Source organism: Bos indicus x Bos taurus, chromosome 15 (genome assembly GCF_003369695.1).
Source record: "Bos indicus x Bos taurus breed Angus x Brahman F1 hybrid chromosome 15, Bos_hybrid_MaternalHap_v2.0, whole genome shotgun sequence".
Taxonomy (NCBI): Eukaryota; Metazoa; Chordata; class Mammalia; order Artiodactyla; family Bovidae; genus Bos; species Bos indicus x Bos taurus.
The window spans coordinates 65,653,185-65,673,796 of record NC_040090.1 but is presented as its reverse complement, the minus strand read 5'-3'; the positions used below and the strand labels follow the sequence as shown (position 1 = coordinate 65,673,796).

The following is a 20,612-nucleotide window of genomic DNA, read 5'->3' as shown; positions in this document are numbered from 1 at the left end:
TATAAAGAAATGATACAAATGAACTTACAAAACAGAAACAGACTCACAGACTTTGAGGATGAGCTTATGGTTGCCAAGGGGAAGGATGGGAAGAGGGGATAGTTACGGAGTTTGGGATGGGCTTGTACACACTGCTCTATTTAAAATAGATAACCAACATGGACTAACTGTATATAGCACATGGAACTCTGTTCAGTGTTATGTGGCAACCTGGATGGTTAGGGGGAGAATGGATACATATATATATGACTGAGTCCCCTTGCCATTCACCTGTAACTGTCAAAACATTGTTTGTTATTCTGCTATACCCCAACACAAAATAAAAAGTTTAAAAAAAAATCAAAACTATGAAAAATTTACATTCTAATCCCAAAGAAGGGCAATGCCATGAATGTTCAAACTACTGTACAGTTGCACTCATTTCACATGCTAGCAAGGTAATGCTCAAAATCCTTCAAGTTAGGCTTCAACAGTATATGAACTGAGAACTTCCAGATATACAAGCTGGGTTTAGAAAAGGAACCAGAGATCAAATTGCCAATATTTGTTGGATCATAGAGAAAGAAATTCCAGGAAAACATCTACTTCTGATTCATTGACTATGCTAAAGCCTTTGTGTGGATCACAACAAACTGGAAAATTCTTAAAAGAGATGAGAATACCAGACCATCTTGCCTGCCTCCTGAGAAGCCTGCGTGCAGGTCAAGAAGCAACAGTTAAAATGGACATGGAACAACAGACTCATTCCACTGGGAAAGGAGTACATCAAGGCTATATATTGTCACCCTGCTTATTTAACTTCTATGTAGAGTACATGATGCAAATTGCCAGGCTGGATGAATCACAGGCTGGAATCAAGATTGCCCAGAGAAATGTCAACAAGCTCAGCTATGCAGATGATACCCCCCAATGGCAGAAAGTGAAACAAACTAAAGATTCTCTTGATGAGGGTGAAAGAGGAGAGTGAAAAACCTGGCTTAAAACTCAACATTCAAAAAACAAAGATCATGGCATCTGGTCCCATCACTTCATGGCAAACAGATGGGGGAAAAATGGAAACCATGACAGATTTTAGTTTCTTGGGCTCTAAAATCACTATACACTGTGACCGCAGCCATGAAATTAAAAGATGCTAGCTCCTTGGAAGGGAAGCTATTACAAATCTAGACAGCATATTAAAAAGCAGAGACATTACTTTGCTGACAAAGGTCCGTATAGTAAAAGCTGTGGTTTTTCCAGTAATGATGTTCAGATCTGAGAGTTGGACTATAAAGAAGGCTGAGTACTGAAGAATTGATGCTTTAGAACTGTGGTGCTAGAGAAAACTCTTGAGTCCCTTGGACTGCAAGGAGATCTCAATCCTGAAGGAAATCAACCCTGAATATTCATTGGAAGGACTGATGCTGAAACTGAAGCTCCAATACTTTGGCCACTTGATGTAAAGGGCTGACTCACTGGAAAAGACCCTGAAGCTGGGGAAGATTGAAGGTGGGAGGAGAAGGGGGTGACAGAGAATGACATGGTTGGATGGCATCACTGAATCAATTGACATGCATTTGAGCAAACTCTGGGAGATAATGAAGGACAGGGAAGCCTGGTGTGCTGCAGTCCATGTGGTCACAAAGAGTTGAACACAACTTAGAGACTGAACAATAACAAATGCTTGCTTAGAAAATTGTGTTGAAATATTACTAGTGAGAACAGAGTGTTATTTGAATACCTCATTTTCTCTGAAATTTTCTTCACAATTTTTATATTCTTTCTTAGAGTCAAAAATAGTTTATCTTGTGTTTTGGAATTTTCCCTCCTTGTGAAATTTTGAGGTGTCAGAATTGACATTCTGCTTTTAATTCATACAATATGGGGAGATTGCTTTTTAAAAATGGAATTTTTAAAAGTGGGATTATATAACCAAAATATAAATGCAGTCCTTAAAGCTTATTTTTATGAATGCTATATGGCATATAGGAAGGCAGTAAAGATAATTCTCTGTATTTAAACTGATTTCCTCACTAACACATAGACTGACAAGCAAGAATGCCCACTCATTCCTTAATCCATTACGTGAATGTAGCTTCCACCTCCACTTCTTAGCAAAGTGGTTGAAATGGAGTCTCATTCCCTTTCATTTTGCAAACATTTAAGGTCTTTGCCCTAACAAAATCTACTATGCCATTAAGGGATGATCTCTTACTTTTTGTATAGTATAAGGAAATCATCTATTCTCCATCACTTCGCATCAGCCCTCCTCTCCATTTCTGAGAAATGTTCTACAGTTTTATAGCTTTGTTTTTTCTTTTAGTAAAGCTTCAAGAGTATTATACTTCTTATTGAGATACTTTGTGCTCTCTCAATTTTAATAGAATTTCGTTTTTGCTTTTGCTGTGAATGCTCTCAGAAAAAGAGATAAGGGAAATACAGCATGTATAGCATCATATTTAAGGATATGTTTATGCCTCTTTATGTTGCCTATCAGAGTAATTTTATGTAATATTCTAAAGTTTTAAACTTCTTAAATATAAGACCCTGACTCATTCATTTTTGCATACCTATTATGGGCTAAGTATACTAAGCACTCCAAAAATGGTTATTAATTCAAGCTGAAGGGAGTGCTTGAGGTTTCTGTATTTTTTGAATGAATGTAATAGTCATGAGTTTGATCATAGTTGTCTATAGAAATAAGCAGATTCTTTATGTGTTATAAACCCTCAGTGTGTGTACAGACTCTAACATGAAGTTTTCTTTAAGCCCAAATACTTTAAACTTTATACTTGAGAAATCTGAAATATTAATAACTAACTGTTATTAATAAAAACCATCTGATTAATAAATTTTTATTAATAAAAATTTCATATGATCAGATTTCTAGTGTTACACCCTTATAAGTACTTACTTATATACTCAGTAGTTAATAAATAGTACTGTATTCCACTTTAATATTTTCACATTAAATACCTATTTATCAAATATTGAGAACCTGTTCTGTGTTTTTAACTATAGTAGTGAGCATTGTTAAAAATGTTCACAGAAAACAGTTTTGGTGATGGAAACTTTAACATTTCATGAATTCGACAGTCTCCTTTTGGAGAATTGCAAAACAGGGCAGAAGGCAGGAGGTTTTTATAGGATGAAGAATAAAGAACAAGGAAGAGAAAAATTGAAGATATCTGATTGATTGGGGCCACATAATCATAACCTTGTTTGGAGTGAGAAGGACCAGAATTGACTTGGCATTTGGGGATTGTCTGACTGGACATACAGCATTTCTGGTCAGGTGGAACATTTACGGGGATATGGAAGTTGTCTAAGTTTGGTTTGCTGACATGGCACTCTCAGCAGAGCAGCTCTGTCTTAGGCCTAGAAATTTATTTCAGTAGTGATAACACAGTGTGGCCTCTACTCTCTTGAAACTTACTGCCTAGGAAAGGATGAATACAATGAATTCACTCTAAGTATAAGCACTTACGAGAAATCTACAGGATGTTTTACTATGGAGGTGATGTTTAGAAATGTTTAATCTGATACCTGAATACTTAAGTTAACCAGTTTGGTATAATAATATGTATTTGGTCTTTGCCCCTGGTTCCTGACAATGAAGTCAAAAGTTTTAGCCCATGAAATTTCCAAAGTGATGGAAATGTCTTCCGTTGTTCATATTCAACATACTTTTAAGCTAATGAAGTGACTCAGGGTGGGATCTCTAGATAGCTTCAAAGTGGGGACTGGTCATTAGAAAGACCAAGCTCATGATGGCCCTGTCCCCTTTCATGAGAAGAGGTGAGCCTGGAAATTGAGTTACAAGAACACTTGAACAAGATTCTGAGAATTTCCAGGTTGGTCAGTGTTTTGATATGCTGGGAAGGTGACCCACTTGTAGTAGGCATGACAGGTCTCCACCCCATCCCCCCTACATACTTTACCCTATGCATCTCTTACATCTGACTATTGCTGAGTTATATCCTTTAAATAAATAAGCTGGTAATCATAAGTAAAGCACTTTCCTGAGTTCTAGAGAATTGTCAGACCTCAGGAGGCGTTATGAGAATCCCTGAATTTGTAGTCGGCCAGGTAGAATTGCAGGCTGCTTGGTGACTGCATTTTGCAGCTGGCATCTGAAGTATGGAGTCTTGTGGGACTGAGCCCTTTACCCACGAGATCTGTGCTAACTCTGCATACTATCAGAATTTAGTTGAATTGATAGACGCTCATTTGACAATGAAGACTTAGTATTGAAAAGAAACCACATGTTTGGGGTCAGAAAACACTACAAACCAGACAAAGGGAAGTAGAAGAAGATTCTAGTAGAGAAGTAGCAAGTATGCAGATTCTCAGGTGGGATAGGTCTTGATTTGTTCCAGGATCTGAAAGTGTGGCTTCAAGAGTTATAAGCAGATGATAGACAAGATCAGATTTGAAACTTATTTTTTAAAAAAATTCAAAGACAGCACTTGACTTGACACTCCAGGATGTCTGGCTCTAGGTGAGTAATCATACCATCGTGGTTATCCAGGTCATTAAGACCTTTTTTGTACAGCTCATTCTTGCCACCTCTTCTTAATATCTTCTGCTTCTATTAGGTCCATAACATTTCTGTTCTTTATTGTGCCCATCATTGCATGAAATGTTCCCTTGATATCTCTGATTTTCTTGAAGAGATCTCTAGTCTTTCCCATTCTATTATTTTCCTCTTTCTTTGCATTGTTCAGTTAAGAAAGCATGGCATCCAGTCCCATCAGTTCATGGCAAGTAGTTGGGGAAAAACTTGAAACAGTGACAGACTTCATTTTCTTGGGCTCTAAAATCACTGCAGACAGTGACTGCAGCCATAAAATTAAAAGATGCTTGCTCCTTGGAAGAAAAGCTATGACGGACCTAGACAGCGTATTCTTTGCCGACAAAGGTCTGTATAGTCAAAGCTATGGTTTTTCCAGTAGTCATGTACCATGTGAGAAGTTGGACTATAAGGAGGGCTGAGCACTGAAGAATTAATGCTTTTGAACTGTGGTGCTGAGAAGACTCTTGAGAGTCCCTTGGACAGCAGGGATATCAAACCTGTCAGTCCTAAAGGAAATGAACCCTGAATATTCATTGGAAGGACCGATGCTGAAGCTGAAGCTCCAATACTTTGACCAGCTGATGCAAAGAGCTGACTCATTGGAAAAGGCCCTGATGCTGGGAGAGATTGATAGCAGGAGGAGAAGTGGGTGACAGAGAATGAGATGGTTGGATGGCATCATCGACTCAATGGACATGAGTTTGAGCAAACTCCAGGAAATAGTGAAGAACAGAGAAGTCTGATGCACTGCAGTCCATGGGGTCACAAAGAGTTGGACATGACTGACTGAACAGCAACAACAAATGACAACACAAAATTGGAGTGGTTAGAAGAAGGATGGTTACAGGGAGACTGATTAGGAAGCTGGTTGCAATGTTCCAAGGAACAGAGAGGAACGATGTGGGAGACAAGGGTGGTAAGAGTGGAGATGGTCCCATACAAGATGACGCAGAAAGCTTATGTGTCTTTTGAAGCTTATAAAATATTCTTATTTCTGAAGAAATAATTATACAGGTAGTAAATTCAAAGCTTTGTTAGTGAAAGTTGGGATTCAGGTGATGTAGGAGAAGACCTAGCATATGTACATATTTGTGTGACCTTGGTTAAGCTGTTTAATCATCTGAATCACATTTTCTTAATTTTGAAAATGAGAACAATCATTCTTTTTGTTCCTACTTCATAGAGTTTGAAGATGAAGTAAGGTAATGTATGTCAGAGCACTTCATAAATTTGTAGGAGAATGTGGCTTCTGATCTGTATTTCTTCTTCTCATCAGAACTGAAAGCAATAAAAGCTAGTTGGATTACATTTCTTTCTTGGATATTTTCATCTGCCCTACTTATAACTGAGTCCTTATTTCAGGAACAGTCAGTTCATAGAGGTGCCCCTGATCTTTTTGTGTGTATGAACTACATTAATTTCTCAGTCTTAAAAGAGGAGTGTGGGGTGTGGGTGTAACTGTAGGGCTTCTTGTTTCATTTTGAGCTGGGAGGGAGAAGGGAATGATTAGTCAGCAAGGGAGGAATTGTTGCAACTTCCAACCTGGCAGTACCTGAAGAGAGAGAGGCTTGTTGACAGCCCAGATCCAGGTTGCATTCTGCCAGTTGTTAAACATTTAGCAGGGCTAGTGGAGTCAATTCATTGTTGATTAGATGCTCCCCCGAAATAGAAGAATGTGGCTTTCAGTTTAGTGTTTGTGTGGATAACTATCCTAGAACAGTTATTTTTATCATCAGGGCAGAGACCTTGTCTTATTCACTGCTACATCCCCAGTACCTAACAGTATACCTATACTGTGTCTCCTTAATAAAATCTTGTTGAAGGAAGACATTTTTGGTAAAGCATCTTCATAATATTTACTAAACTTTCTTAGATCATACTTAACATGTACAACTATGCTTAGGAACTTTTTTTTTTTTTTTTTTTTTGATTCTCTGAATCAGTCTGATTCTCTGAATCAGTCTGATTCTCTGAAATGTACTATATATATATAGCCATGTGGTCCACAGAGTCTAGTTGATTCTCCCTTCTTAACATCTCTCATACCTATTGCCCACCTCCATCTCCACTGCCACTTCCTTCATTGAATCCCTTGTCTTACCTGGATTGTTGTATCTGTAGTTTTAAACTGATATCCTACTTTCAGATCTTATATACTCCAACCTCCCTTCCCATTGCTGCCAGAGTGCAGCATCTTTAAGATACAAATTTTAGTCTCCTGTATTTGAGTATTTAAGGATACTTAAATACTTCCCTTTTACTTAGAGCAATGAGTTTCCAGCTGTGATGGTCTAACAGACTGATACATCACAGTCACCTGCAAGGTGATAGATGTGTCATAGTATCTGTGCCGTCTCTCATGAAAAAGTCCAGAGAGAGATAAAAGCCATATTTATATATTAGCTTTTAAATGGTTCATGGAATCCCAAGGATAGAGCAAGACAGAGCAGCTAAAATGTCCAGTGTCCATTGTTATTTTTTTGCTACTTTATATAACTAAAAAGAGCATACTTCTAAGTAGATTTTGCCAGAAAGACACTCAGTACTTTTTTCTAGAGTGTTTTTATCATGGAAATACCCTCTTTCCTTAGTTGCTTTTATTTATGCTTTGTCAGTTTGTTGTAGATGATAGGTTTTGTTTATTTTTAATAGCTTAAATATGGCAACCCACTCCAGTATTCTTGCCTGGAGAATCCCATGGACGGAGGAGCCTGGTGGGCTACAGTCCACAGGGTCGCAAAGAGTCGGACATGACTGAGTGACTTCACTTTCACTTTTCACTTTATTAATAGAGGCATGTTGTACCTGTTAATACAAGTATTATACATTTTTATAGTTACATATTTCTAACCCTTCAATGAATGAACTAAAAGAAAAAAGATCAATATGCATATGTCTTTATCCATCATCTCTATACTTCTAGTAGGGTGAAATTGTGTTTCTAAAAGGAATTATTGCCAACTTAAATTTATTTGTTATTGTCATGAATTGAGGAGTATAATGCAGTACAGACAGTATGGTATAGTATCAACAGTGGATCTTCTTATAGATCAGGAAATAGCAAGACCTGAATGTTGGTAGTTCAAGAGAGTCATGGTAATACAAGTCCTAATAATATTTTATCCCTTTAAAAGTAAATTTTCATCATTTTGAATTAGTATTTTCCTTTTATCAAATAGATAAACATGTACAATGGAATATTGAGTTTATTTCTTATTATATTATACTTATGAAGGCCACTTTATAGTAAATTTTAAAGGAGCATATTCAGTGATTTTAGGTATTAAAATACCTAATAATAGCTGAGTACTGTGGGTTAGAGAGCATTTGCAGTTTGAATCCAGGCAAGGTAATTCTCTATTAGAATGGAAATCTAATAATCCTCAGAAAAACCTAAGAGAATTCAGTGTTTCTATAATACATTATCTACAGTGTCTAGTTTTCAACAAAAATATAAAACATGTAATTAAGCAGAAAATTGTGACCCATGGCCAAGAAAAAATAGTCAATAGAAACTCTTGTTAGCCCAGATTTGAATGTATCAAAGATTTCAGTGCAGCTATTTTAAATGGTAAAAGGATTAAGAGAAAACATGTTTGAAGAATTAAAAGAAAATATAGGCATGTGAATAAACAGGTAGGTAGCCTCCCCAGAGCAAGAATATAACCCATGGAAATGATGGAAACAAATATAATCAAAACAAAAAGAAACGTAGTCTTAGACCTGAAAGCACAATTACTGTAAAGTTTTTGCTGGGTGGTCTGAAAAATGGTTGAAATTGTCAGGAAAAAAAAAAAAACCAACAGCAGCAGACCTGGTGCCTCAATAGAAATGACCCTTTGCAAAGAACAGAAAGAAAAAAGACTGAAGAAAAATGAGCAAAACTAAGAGAACTGTGAAGTAGTCTAATATGCAGTTTTTTGCAATCATGGAAGGAATGGTGAGAAAAAGGCATAAAAATATTTGAAGAAATAATAGCCAAAGCTTCCCAAATTTAGTGTAAAGCATTGATGAATCTAAGAGGATTGTAGAACCTGAAGAAAGATGAATATAAAGGAAAACCTTTCTTAGACACATCATAGTCTAACTGCTTTATGATAAAGAGAAAATTTTGAAAGCAGCCAGAGGAAAACAAGATTTGTTGCTTACATGTCAAGGGAAAAAAAAAACCTGAAATTATTTCTTGCTAATGAAAAGTCCCAAACATTTAAGAAAAAAATTATGCTGTGTGCTTGGTCATGTCCAACTCTTTGTGATCCCATGGACTGTAGCCTGCTAGGCTCCTCTATCCATGGAATTTTCCAGACAAGAATACTGGAGTGGGTTGACATTTCCTACTCCGGGGAATCTTCCCGACCCAGGGATCGAACCTTTGTCTCCTGCATCTCCCTGCATTGGCAGGCAGATTCTCTATAATGCCACTAGGAAAAAATGAGAATTTTGGAAAACTTATATCCACTAATAGCTTTCCAATACTTTGAAAGACATTTTTAAATGATACTGATTAATATTAAGAAATATGATTTTAAAAAATATTGTATACTTGAAATGTGTTAACGTTTGAAGAACCACATAAGGAAGACATGGATATTTTAGTGAATCATTATTTTCCAAATGACCAATGCACAGTGTTATGAAATCATTCACTGATTAAAAAAGGATTCATTCAAAGTGTAAAGTAGACCTATGGATTTTAATGTAACAGGATGTAGAAAGTGTCTTAATAATGGCTTCAGATTCCGCATTGGAACGACTTTTTAAGAAACTGACATTCATCGATACTTATTGTATAATATCAAAGGAGAAGAAAGAACTACACCTATCTTAAAAGGCTACTAAATGACTTTTCCCTTTCCCATCTCTGAGAGACTGGAATTTTCTGCATATATTTCAACCAAAACAACATATTGAATACAAAAGCAGATATAAGAATCCAAATACCTTCTTCTGAGCCAGACATTAAGAGATTTGTTTAAAATGTAAAACATAGTTCTTTTGTTTTGGAATTTGTAGCTATTTTCATAAAACACTATGTTAACATATGTTAATATATAGTGATACAGAGATTATTATTATTGTTTTTAAATTAATGAATTTTTTAAAATTCTGAGTGTAAACTTCTAATACAGTAAATGATATTAGATATAATCCACGTTAACACAAGCTCTTTGGACCAAAAAAGCTTAAGATTTATTGGGTTGACCAAATAGTTTGTTCAGAAAACCCAAACCAATTTTTTGGCCAACACAATACTTTGGTAATTCTCTGTCTGCACCTTTTAGATAACAGATTCCTTTGAGAGCATCAGACTGGAAAATTGGAATACCTTGTAACTTGGGAGATTAGTGTTCTTCAGTACATGATGACATTCAGTTTTTGTTGATATCCTTGATTATTTCAAGTGGACCATATAGTAATATGTTGAGTGTGCTGCTTACTGCCTCTAAGGGCAGCCTTTTCTTTTTCCCTTCTGATACTTGTTTCCAGACCCTTTATTTTTAGCAGGGAATTTTACCAGGAAAGCAATAAGGGACTTTTACAGTGTGACTAATCCTTATTTTCTTTACTTCTACCTCCTTTTGTTATGTTTAGAGGTTATCAAGGGAAAGCTGTTCAAAAAGTGTTAGCAGACTTCAGGCTTCAGTAGAGGCCTACACAGTCAATAGCCGTGATATTCTGAGTCGTTACTCAGTTTCTGAGAAAGAACAGTAAACATTTGAAATCAAAGAATCATTGAATCATATGGTGTAAAGAAAATTTATAAAGTGTACCCAGTAAGAGAGATTCATCCAGAATTGTTATTTAGTCCTGCTTACTGCTTATAATCTGATAAATGCATGTGACAATGTTAGTTTGTATTTCTTATCTACCAGGTGACAAAACCAATTTGCCAAAGATAAATTTGTTATAAGGGATGTTCATTACATAAAATGTGTAGTAAATTTATTTTAATTTTGCATTACTTTGGTCTTTGACAAAAATAAACCATTGCAGAACAAAGTAAAAAAAGCCTGCCTACCTACCTACTTACATGAAACTATGAAACTGGATAGTTTCAACTTTCTGTATCTTGGTATTCATCCTATTTTTTTTTCATCGTTCTTAGTGACTTTGTATACTTACTTTGAATTTAGAAGGTCCCTTACTATTAATGAGCTTGTAAAGATTTGATTGTCATTTTAAGGCTTATTGTGGTTATAAAATTATCAGGCAAATGTTCCTGTATGCTCTCATTTGGCTTTTTATATCTTTACCTAATATTTTTGGTAGCCTTGAAATTTGCATAGTGAACAGGAGCACTAAAACAGATTTATTTTATACTTTTATTTCCTTGATAGTTGAGTAACTTGGAAGTAATTAAACTGTCAAATTTTTCCTATATTGCATATAAGGGACTTAATAATGATTTACTTTTTGAATCGTATTTTGTTTTACTTTTGAAATGATGAGGTTTTTTTCCCTCAGTGCAAATGATTATGGTTCTGAAAGTCACATAGAGGCCTTCACCAGAATAGAAGACTTCTAATTTGAGGATCTCAATTAGCAGTATTTATTTGGGGCTAGAAATAAGACCTGATTATTTATCAGCTGTTTTCTTAAACCACAGTTTTCCTTGTGTTTTCTTAGGCTAGAGATGAAGAGGAAGCCTTTCTGGATTGGAGCGATGATGATGATGATGGATTTGATCCAAGCACACTTCCAGATCCAGATAAGTACAGAAGCTCTGAAGAGTCAGATAGTGAAGATATGGAAAATAAAATCAGGTATGTTTTTACTGTTGGTAACATTAAGACTAGGAATCTTCTCCTTTTAATAAATTCAAAAGATGTGTGGAGACAAATATCTCATGCTCTTCTCATTGTTTTAGAGGCCCTTCTACTGTTCATACCTGTTTAACAGGTATATGGGTGATAAAGAGTTGTATCTTTTTCTTGGTCTATTCTTTTCTTCTCTCTCTTTTTGAATCTTTATGCTTAAGTATTTGATCCACTAGGATATATTTATTGCAAACAGAGATAAGATTTTATTTCGATTTACTGATGAGATTATTGTTAAAAATTATCTCTGAATTTTTAAATCACATTCTTTGATATAAAAGTAAGAAACACATAAAATAATGGACAACTCACATGTAAACAGCCCTCTCTCAAATGTGGACTTATTTGTTGCCATGCCAAAAGCAGAAATGTAATGAATTGAATGACCTGCTCAGCACTTGTTTTCAGAGTACGATGTATTAGGTTATATTGCAATTCTGTTGATTTAGAAGTTGAGAAAATTGAACTGCATGGACATTCTAAATCAATGAGCCTATTTAGGCACAAGGAGGATACTAATGCTGGATGAAGTTAATGTGATTGAAGGGGAGAGGAGACTGGTTGGAACCCCTCAAGTGCTAGTCTGAAAAGTTTGAAGTTGAAAAAAATAGGCCCCAGAGAGCTATATAATCTGGCTTTAAGCATTATAAAGAGGTCTCAAAAAAGATTATCCCCTTAGAGAAATGATACAGCGAGATCATTTCATTTACTCTTTATTTTAATCTGTGCTCATCTAGACATAGAATTATTTTATAATAGTGAAAATGACCCATCCAAAATGCAGTCTTCCCATGTGATGCCAGAAACTTGAGATTTTTACTGTTGGACAACTCGGTTATGGATATAGTAGCACTCCTAACCCAAGAAGCATCACAGGTGAAAACAGTTTGTTAGGATTTAGAAAAAATATGTAAATGATAAGGGTTAAATAATTTAGGTCCAGAGCATAATGTTAATCTTTAGAAATTGACCTCTAAGAGTAAATACCTGCTTCAGAGTTTCTTGGTGCACATGTCCAGACCTTGATGAGCTATCAGTATGGTTAAATTTGTTGCCCTTTTTATTCTTATATAAATGCCCTTCTTTCAGAGTGATTTCTGGGATCTCCATTTCGATAGGTGGGGTTTTAACACACATGACTTTATATCAGTAACTTCCAAATGCTCTGTGTAATTTTTCTCTCTGAAGGGAAATTTAATTGGTTCTTACAGTTTGTTATTTGGCCATGTTTTCCATATCTCTCTAACATAACTTGAAAACATAGGGCCAACTTTTGAAGTCATTGGTAAGATGACAGCAGTCCTTCTGTATCTGATTTGTAAGGATTTTTTTTCTAACATTTTTGGTAACTTCTGAGTTGTCCTTAATCTTCAGACAGCAGACATTTCGTTTCATTCTTTTGGCATTTCTTACCTTCTTAGTGACATTTCTCTGCTACCTCCTAGTTAATATGACTTCTTCTCTAATAGTTTCACGTTTCATCCTTTTAATTAGCCTGTAAATGCTTTGTAGCCAGAAACTCTTTTTATATCAACACATTCAGCTCCAGTCTCTACTCATCTCTCCAACATTAATGTAATAGGCACAGAGAAAGGCCCTGAAATAGTTGCATTGATTAATTAATTGAGGAAGGAGATTTATAGAGTAAAAGAGAAGTATAATGGTAAGCAACTATACAACTGATCCTAATAGCTTAAATGAGACAAGAAATGATGGAATATGTTGTTGGAGAACTGGAAGAAGCCAGGTTCAGATAGTGTAGTGGTGATGGACAAGACAGTAGGAATACCTTGAGAGATGCCAAAGCATCTAATTCAGTGGCAAGGGTTTAGATGGGAAATATTTTTTTTGTTATTTCATGTGTTTAGTTTTGGCTGTGCTCAGTCTTCACTACTCTTCGTTGCAGTGGACGGGTTTCTCACTGCGGTGGCTTCTGTTGCTGTGGAGCACAGGCTCTAGGGTGCACAGGATTCAACAGTGTGGCTCCTGGGCTTTAGAGAACCAGTTGTGGTACACAGGTTTAGCTGGTTCATGGTGTGTAGGATTGTCTTGGATCAGGGATCAAACTCATGTCTCCTGCATCGGCAGGTGGATTCTTTACCACTGCACCACCAGGAAAGCCCCAGATCGGAAATATTTAAGCATTATGTAAAAATTAAAATAGTTTTAAGTGCAGGCATAACTGGAAACTACACTAGCAGAGATTGAAAGGAATTGAAAAACTTTGGTTTTAGGCCAAAGAGAAATTATCTTTTGTTGAAAAGAATATCAACAAAGCCTTTATTCCATTAGTGCATTTAGGGGCTTCCTAGAAGTTTCATCTTTTGTATGAGCACAGTAATTGTCTAGTCCAACCGCCTCCTCTCAGATGAAAAAAACGAGCTTTCAAAGGATAAAATAATTTGTCTGTGATCACAGTACAAGTTAAGGACAGATCAGTGTAATCTGCCTGAATCAAATTGATTCCTTGGTTCTAAGACTCCAATCAGCTTATATAGAATTACTCAGGCATTAGGAGAGATAGCTCAGGAAAACTGTATCGAGACAAATGTAATGTTATTTGACTGAAGATCTGATCCATGGACTAATAGGATAGATTGACTGGACCATGGTTTCCCAGCCTCAGCACTGCTGACATTGTGGCCCAGATGAGTCTTTGTTTTGAGGGGTTTGGGGTGGCTGTAGACTGTTTAGCATCATCCTCTACCACTAGCACCTCCTCAGTTGAGATAAGGATTATTCTCAGACATTGCCAGATATCCTTTGGGGAGGAAATTCTGTCACAGTTGGACAACCAGTGGACTAAACCCCAGGATGGCAGAACGTATCACTAGTGCCTTAATTGCCCAGTCCCTCATCCAAGGTGGGCTTTGTATTCTGTCCATTTAGCCCTAGCAGTCCTTCTCAGACAGGGCCGTCAATCATTTGGGATCAGTATACAAGATAAAACCTGTTTTCCATTCCTGGTCTAGAGGGCAAGGTTTAGGGTAATTTGCAAATAATAGTCTGCATGGGAAACTTACACTCTCATTTTCTCTTCTCTCTTGAAATTACTTTAGTGGCAATGAATAAAGATACATGTAAACTAAAACCACATTGTTTTAAATAAGAGAAGGTATTCACAAGTAAATTCACACTGCACTAGAATTTTGACAGTAGTAATTGCTTCTGCTGTGCGTAATGATAGCACCAATACAATCTCCCTGTATTGTTCAGTTTTGCTATATCTTGGTTTCTTTGCCTCTCATGAACATGACTAAATGCTAAGATTTTGTGACATTAGCTTTAGATGATCCTCCTGGCTTGTTCACCGGGTTTATTTGGTTCACAGTTTCTAGCTTCTACTCAATAATTGCAGCAACAGCTAGTGTTCCCGCCTCTTGGTCACCCTCACTGCCACTGTTCTCTGGATATTAATTATCATTTTCAGATACAAGTTTGTATGGGGCTGGATATACCGGTTAGAAAGTGGCTTTTAGTCCCAAACTAAATAGTACAAGCTAATTTCTTTGAAAGTTCCCTTTGTGTATTTCTTTTACCTTCACTTTGGTGACACTCGTAGATATTCAGCTCAAGTAACGATTTGGTCTCTCTACTTGGAAAGACACTTGTAGGAAACAGGCAAAGGAGAGCCACATTTAGTGGAGGACAACTGACCTTGGGATCAATAATTCCTCTTCAGGAAGATCTGATAGAATTTTAAAGAGTCTGTACATCTGTCCTTCTCAGCTTGGTATTTAGCCACAGTAGAATTTAAACCCTCCTTAACCCTCTCTAGAATTATCAGAATTGTCATTTCTATCACTGAAATTCAAAAGAGATTCTGATACATGAATCGGCTCCTTTAAATTCTCATGACAAAAAGATGTCTTGCTTATAGTATGCTCAATTATATGACCCTTAGTTCCTTTTGAGGGATTTTAAAAATAAATGCTGCTGTTAATAGCTCCATTTATCCACAGAAACAGAGCTATGAAATATAGGGAGTGGGTAATCTACCTATCGTATAGAAGAATGTCAGCTGGCTAGTCAGTAGCAGATGCCTGAACTCCATTGGCAGCTCTGAACTTTTGTGTGCTGTTTTTAAAACTAGGTAAGGAAGAGAGAGCTTGCTTTGATGATCTCTGATTTCTTTTCTTATCTTCTTCTTCCATCTTACAATTGGTCCAGGCTGTGTTTTACTCAGTGGCTTTCATTTCTGATTCCTTCTATAGAATTAGCATAGGTAGAATTAGTATAAAATGTTAGGATTTCTTGTTGTTACTGTTATTAAAAATAGAACAATTTGGTAGAAAACCTGGCTCTTTGTTGCTGTGGACTTTGTGACATCAGAGAATTCATTGGTCTCCTGGGAGTTACATGGAATCATGTATTCTTACCTCCAGTGAGTTTTGTTTTTGTTTTTGTTTTTTTACTTTACAATATTGTATTGGTTTTGCCATACATCAACATGCATCTGCCACGGGTGTACACGTGTTCCCCATCCTGAACCCCCCTCCCACCTCCCTCCCCATACCATCCCTCTGGGTCATCCTAGTGCACCAGCCCCAAGCTTCCTGTATCCTGCATCAAACCTGGACTGGCGATTCGTTTCTTATATAATATTATACATGCTTCAGTGCCATTCTCCCAAATCATCCCCCCCCCCGCCCCCGCTCCACCTAGAGTCCACAAGACTGTTCTATACATCTGTGTCTCTTTTGCTGTCTCGCATACAGGGTTGTCATTACCATCTTTCTAAGTTCCATATATATGCGTTAGTATACTGTATTGGTGTTTTTCTTTCTGGCTTACTTCACTCTGTATAATAGGCTCCAGTTTCATCCACCTCATTAGAACTGACTCAAATGTATTCTTTTTAATGGCTGAGTAATACTCCATTGTGTATATGTACCACAGCTTTCTTATCCATTCATCTGCTGATGGACATCTAGGTTGCTTCCATGTCCTGGCTATTATAAACAGTGCTGTGATGAACATTGGGGTACACGTGTCTCTTTCAATTCTCCAGTGAGTTTTGATACAGATTTTTTATACTTTTTGAGGACATAAGACCTCAAATATTGCTTGCAATTATCTTTGTATTTATAAATGATTTTTCATTTTTTTTATCTTCAAAATAGTTCATAGAGTAGAGTTATACTGCTTTCATAATAAACATTTTGACAAGCTTCTATATGTGATGCTAAGAGCTGCAGAAAGAACTTTTTGCTTTATTTAAATCACATCCTGATTGCTTAAGAGTTAAAAATATCTTCTTGATCTGTAATCTCTGGCTTCTTGTCATATTTCCTCCATCCGTTCTTTCAACTGAGAATTTTTTTTGTACCTATCCTGTGCCAGGCATAGTGCAGGTACAGAGGATAAAACATTAAGCAAGAAAAATACCTTCCGAGCTTTGACAGACCTTTTAGTTTAGTGAAGGTTACAGATGGATAAACAAGCAATTACAAACCAGCATGTTAGTTAAGTACTGTGATTTGTGCACTGGCAGAGGTGATGGGGAGAGGAGTAGGTAAGCCTGAAAATGATGTGCCTAAGTCTTGGGCTTGGCAAACTAGAAATAGCTTCCTGAAGGGCGTGATGGCTCAGCTAAACCTGAATTGAGTTTGTTATAAGAGAGCAGGGAGAAGGGTAAATTGCCTTATAAAGAAAGCTGAGCACAGAAGAATTAATACTTTTGAACTGCGGTGTTGGAGAAGACTCTTGAGAGTCTCTTGGACTGCAAGGAGATCCAACCAGTCCATCCTAAAGGAGATCAGTCCTAGGTGTTCATTGGAAGGACTGATGTTGAAACTGAAACTCTAGTACTTTGGCCACCTGATACAAAGAGCTGACTCTTTTGAAAAGACCCTGATGCGGGGTAAGATTGAGAGCGAGAGGAGAAGGGAACGACAGAGGGAGAGATGGTTGGATGGCATCACTGACTTAATGGACATGAGTTTGGGTAAACTCCAGGAATTGGTGATGGACAGGGAGGCCTGGCGTGCTGCAGTCCATGGGGTCGCAAAGAGCTGGACACAACTGAGCGACTGAACCGAATGGCCTTTGAAGTGAGACAAGTAACTTTAACCGTATTCCAGTTAAATTCTTCTGTTAATAAATGTGTTCCTTTTAGCTGTGCCTCACAAGCTGAGAGAAATTTGGTTCTGAACATGTAATGTAAGATTAATTTTTATATATCTTGTAGCATTCATCATGTTTGGTTTATGGCCATCTTCATGTGGATTGCTAATGATATGAAAATTTGTAAAGTATTGAATACTAAGGAAAAGAAGCAGCTGGATGTTCCAGATATTCATTATCCAGTCAAATTAAGTTTTTAATATTTATAATCTTAATATTTTTCAAACAAAAAAGGGAAAGTGAAAAAGTTTGTGATTAGACTGCACTGTGTCAATGTTTTCTTCACAGACCACAGTCTCTGGCTAAGGCAGATTGCTTTATATTGTTATGTGGTAGGGTATTTGGTAGATTATTTTAGGTGGTCTAAGATCTCTCACATGTGTAATTTGTAGTGAGACTGTTGGCATAATTTAGACATAAAAACCTTTGTATGGATTGATAACCTTTTCTTGTACAAGGTAAATTTTCACATCTAATATAATTAGCTATTCTTTTTGCTTAGTCTGACACAGCTCTAAATCAAAAGGCTGATCAAGGATTTTTGTCTTTTTTTTTTTTCATTTGTTGGGGGTTTTGTTTTGTTTTAAAAATCTGTTTTATGCTAGTTTTCTGTTTCTGAGTGAACTTGCCCATCTTTAAAAGTTATCTCTTACTTGAAGGAGATGCACTACTTTAATCTTTATGGTTTCTCTTAGTGTTGTTCTGTGATAACTCTTGAATAAATTTTGCCCAGCAAATACCCTTCTAAGACTTTACAGTCAGCTTTCTTTATATGTGGGAGACTTTTTTACCAGGAAAAGAAATATGTATACATCAAAGATAAATTTGGGGAGAAGGAAAATTCCCAGAAAGCATTTTCCGTTCTAAACTGGTTTTAGTTGGGGCTGGGTGTTGCACATTATGCATTTTATATAAATTGGTGGAATCATAAGTGCTAAATATAGGGGATGATTTTTGAAGGGATTTTTTTCTTACTCAGAGTCTAGGTGATTGTTAAATAGGACTGGCTATAGTTTTCACTTACTTGAACCACTATTCACTGGTGAATCTAGATGTGGGTGGTAGATACGGAAAGACGTTGGCTCAGCTTAATGATATTATTAATGACTTTATTATGTGACTGCCATTCTTTCCTTTTATTCTTTTTAACTTCAGGAGGTATATCCCTGATTCCAATATGCCTAGCAACTTTCAAGAGAAAATCTCAATCATCTCTTCTTTGTGAAATACAAAGTTCATGACCTATCAGATTTCATAGAGCTTTTATCATAACTTAGTGAGTTATGAATGATGAGTTAATTTACTTGACTTTCTTTAAATTTTATTCCTTTTGTCTTTCTCCCTTTTGCCACTGCCCTGAAACAAAAACATATCCTGTTGTGATGTAAAGCATAAATGGAGAAACTTCCAAGGCAGATTGTTGGGATAGCAGGGAGGCAGGGAGTAAGCAGGGTGTAGCGGGTGAGAAGGCAGTATTTTTTGTCTTCAGACTCTTAAGGGAAAGGTTGCTACCCACTGAGGAAGGGAAGGTATTATTTTCTTCGATTAGAGTTGGGAAAGGGAAGACATATTTTAAGAAATACAGTATTTAAGAAGCTCCTAGTTTGACCTTACTTGTTCCTGCAATTATTGAGCAGAAGCATGAAAATGAAAGTCGCTCAGCTGTGTCCGACTCTTTGTTACCCCATGGACTATACAGTCCATGAAATTCTCCAGACCAGAATACTGGAGTGGGTAGCCATTCCCTTCTCCAGGGGATCTTCCCAACCCAGTGGTTGAACCCAGGTCTCCCGCATTGCAAGCAGATTCTTTACCAGCTAAGCCACTAGGGCAGCCCAAAGCTAGAAACAGTGCAGTAAATAAAACTCTCAGGTTTTAACCCTATGTGTTCTACTCCTCTGTCATTTAGCCACCACTGAATAACTGTTACTCAATGGCAGCGGTAGGTTTGCCATGTTTCAGAAGTGCAGGATCTCTAAGAAGTTGGGTGAATGGCTGAGGATGCCATGAGACCAGAATGAACCATCTCTTAAGGGTGATGAAACACCTCTAAGGGTTCTCTTGATTTCTGCCCTGATGATGTTGCATGGCAACTTTGCTTTCACTGAAAAGACTGTTGAAAATGACACTTTCTTAGGACCATCCTTGAGAGTGATGTCACCCTTTTTTTCATTTCACAGTGCTTCATGTAGAATACATTAATGTCAACGACTATATTACATCATTTTCCTTATCCATTCCTCTTTTAGAATTTTAGGTTGTATCCATTTTTACTTTTTTGATTCTTGTTATTTGGTTTTGTTTTGTTTTTGCTATTGTAAGTAATTCTTTAATGGATAACTTTGTTGAACATTGGGTTTTCAGTCTCTTAAAATCATTTGAAGAGTTTGAGCAGGATAGGTGTTAGAGAAGAGCTAACACCTATCCTGCTCAAACTCTTCCAGAAAATTGCAGAGGAAGGTAAACTTCCAAACTCATTCTATGAGGCCACCATCACCCTAATACCAAAACCTGACAAAGATCCCACAAAAAAAGAAAACTACAGGCCAATATCACTGATGAACATAGATGCAAAAATCCTTAACAAAATTCTAGCAATCAGAATCCAACAACACATTAAAAAGATCATACACCATGATCAAGTGGGCTTTATCCCAGGGATGCAAGGATTCTTCAATATCCGCAAATCAATCAATGTAATACACCACATTAACAAATTGAAAAATAAAAACCATATGATTATCTCAATAGATGCAGAGAAAGCCTTTGACAAAATTCAACATCCATTTATGATAAAAACTCTCCAGAAAGCAGGAATAGAAGGAACATACCTCAACATAATAAAAGCTATATATGACAAACCCACTGCAAACATTATCCTCAATGGTGAAAAATTGAAAGCATTTCCTCTAAAGTCAGGAACAAGACAAGGGTGCCCACTTTCACCATTACTATTCAACATAGTTTTGGAAGTTTTGGCCACAGCAATCAGAGCAGAAAAAGAAATAAAAGGAATCCAAATTGGAAAAGAAGAAGTAAAACTCTCACTATTTGCAGATGACATGATCCTCTACATAGAAAACCCTAAAGAGTCCACCAGAAAATTACTAGAA

General features: G+C 36.7%; 1 protein-coding gene across 1 annotated transcript in view; it reads left to right on the top strand.

The window, feature by feature from the left end:
• The window catches only part of DDX10 (DEAD-box helicase 10), a 318,321-nt gene that overhangs the window by 273,181 nt on the left and 24,528 nt on the right, over positions 1–20,612 (top strand). The window contains exon 17 of the mRNA XM_027563817.1: positions 11,183–11,319. Within this exon, the coding sequence (XP_027419618.1) occupies positions 11,183–11,319 (137 nt within the window). The remainder of the gene's footprint in view (positions 1–11,182; positions 11,320–20,612) is intronic.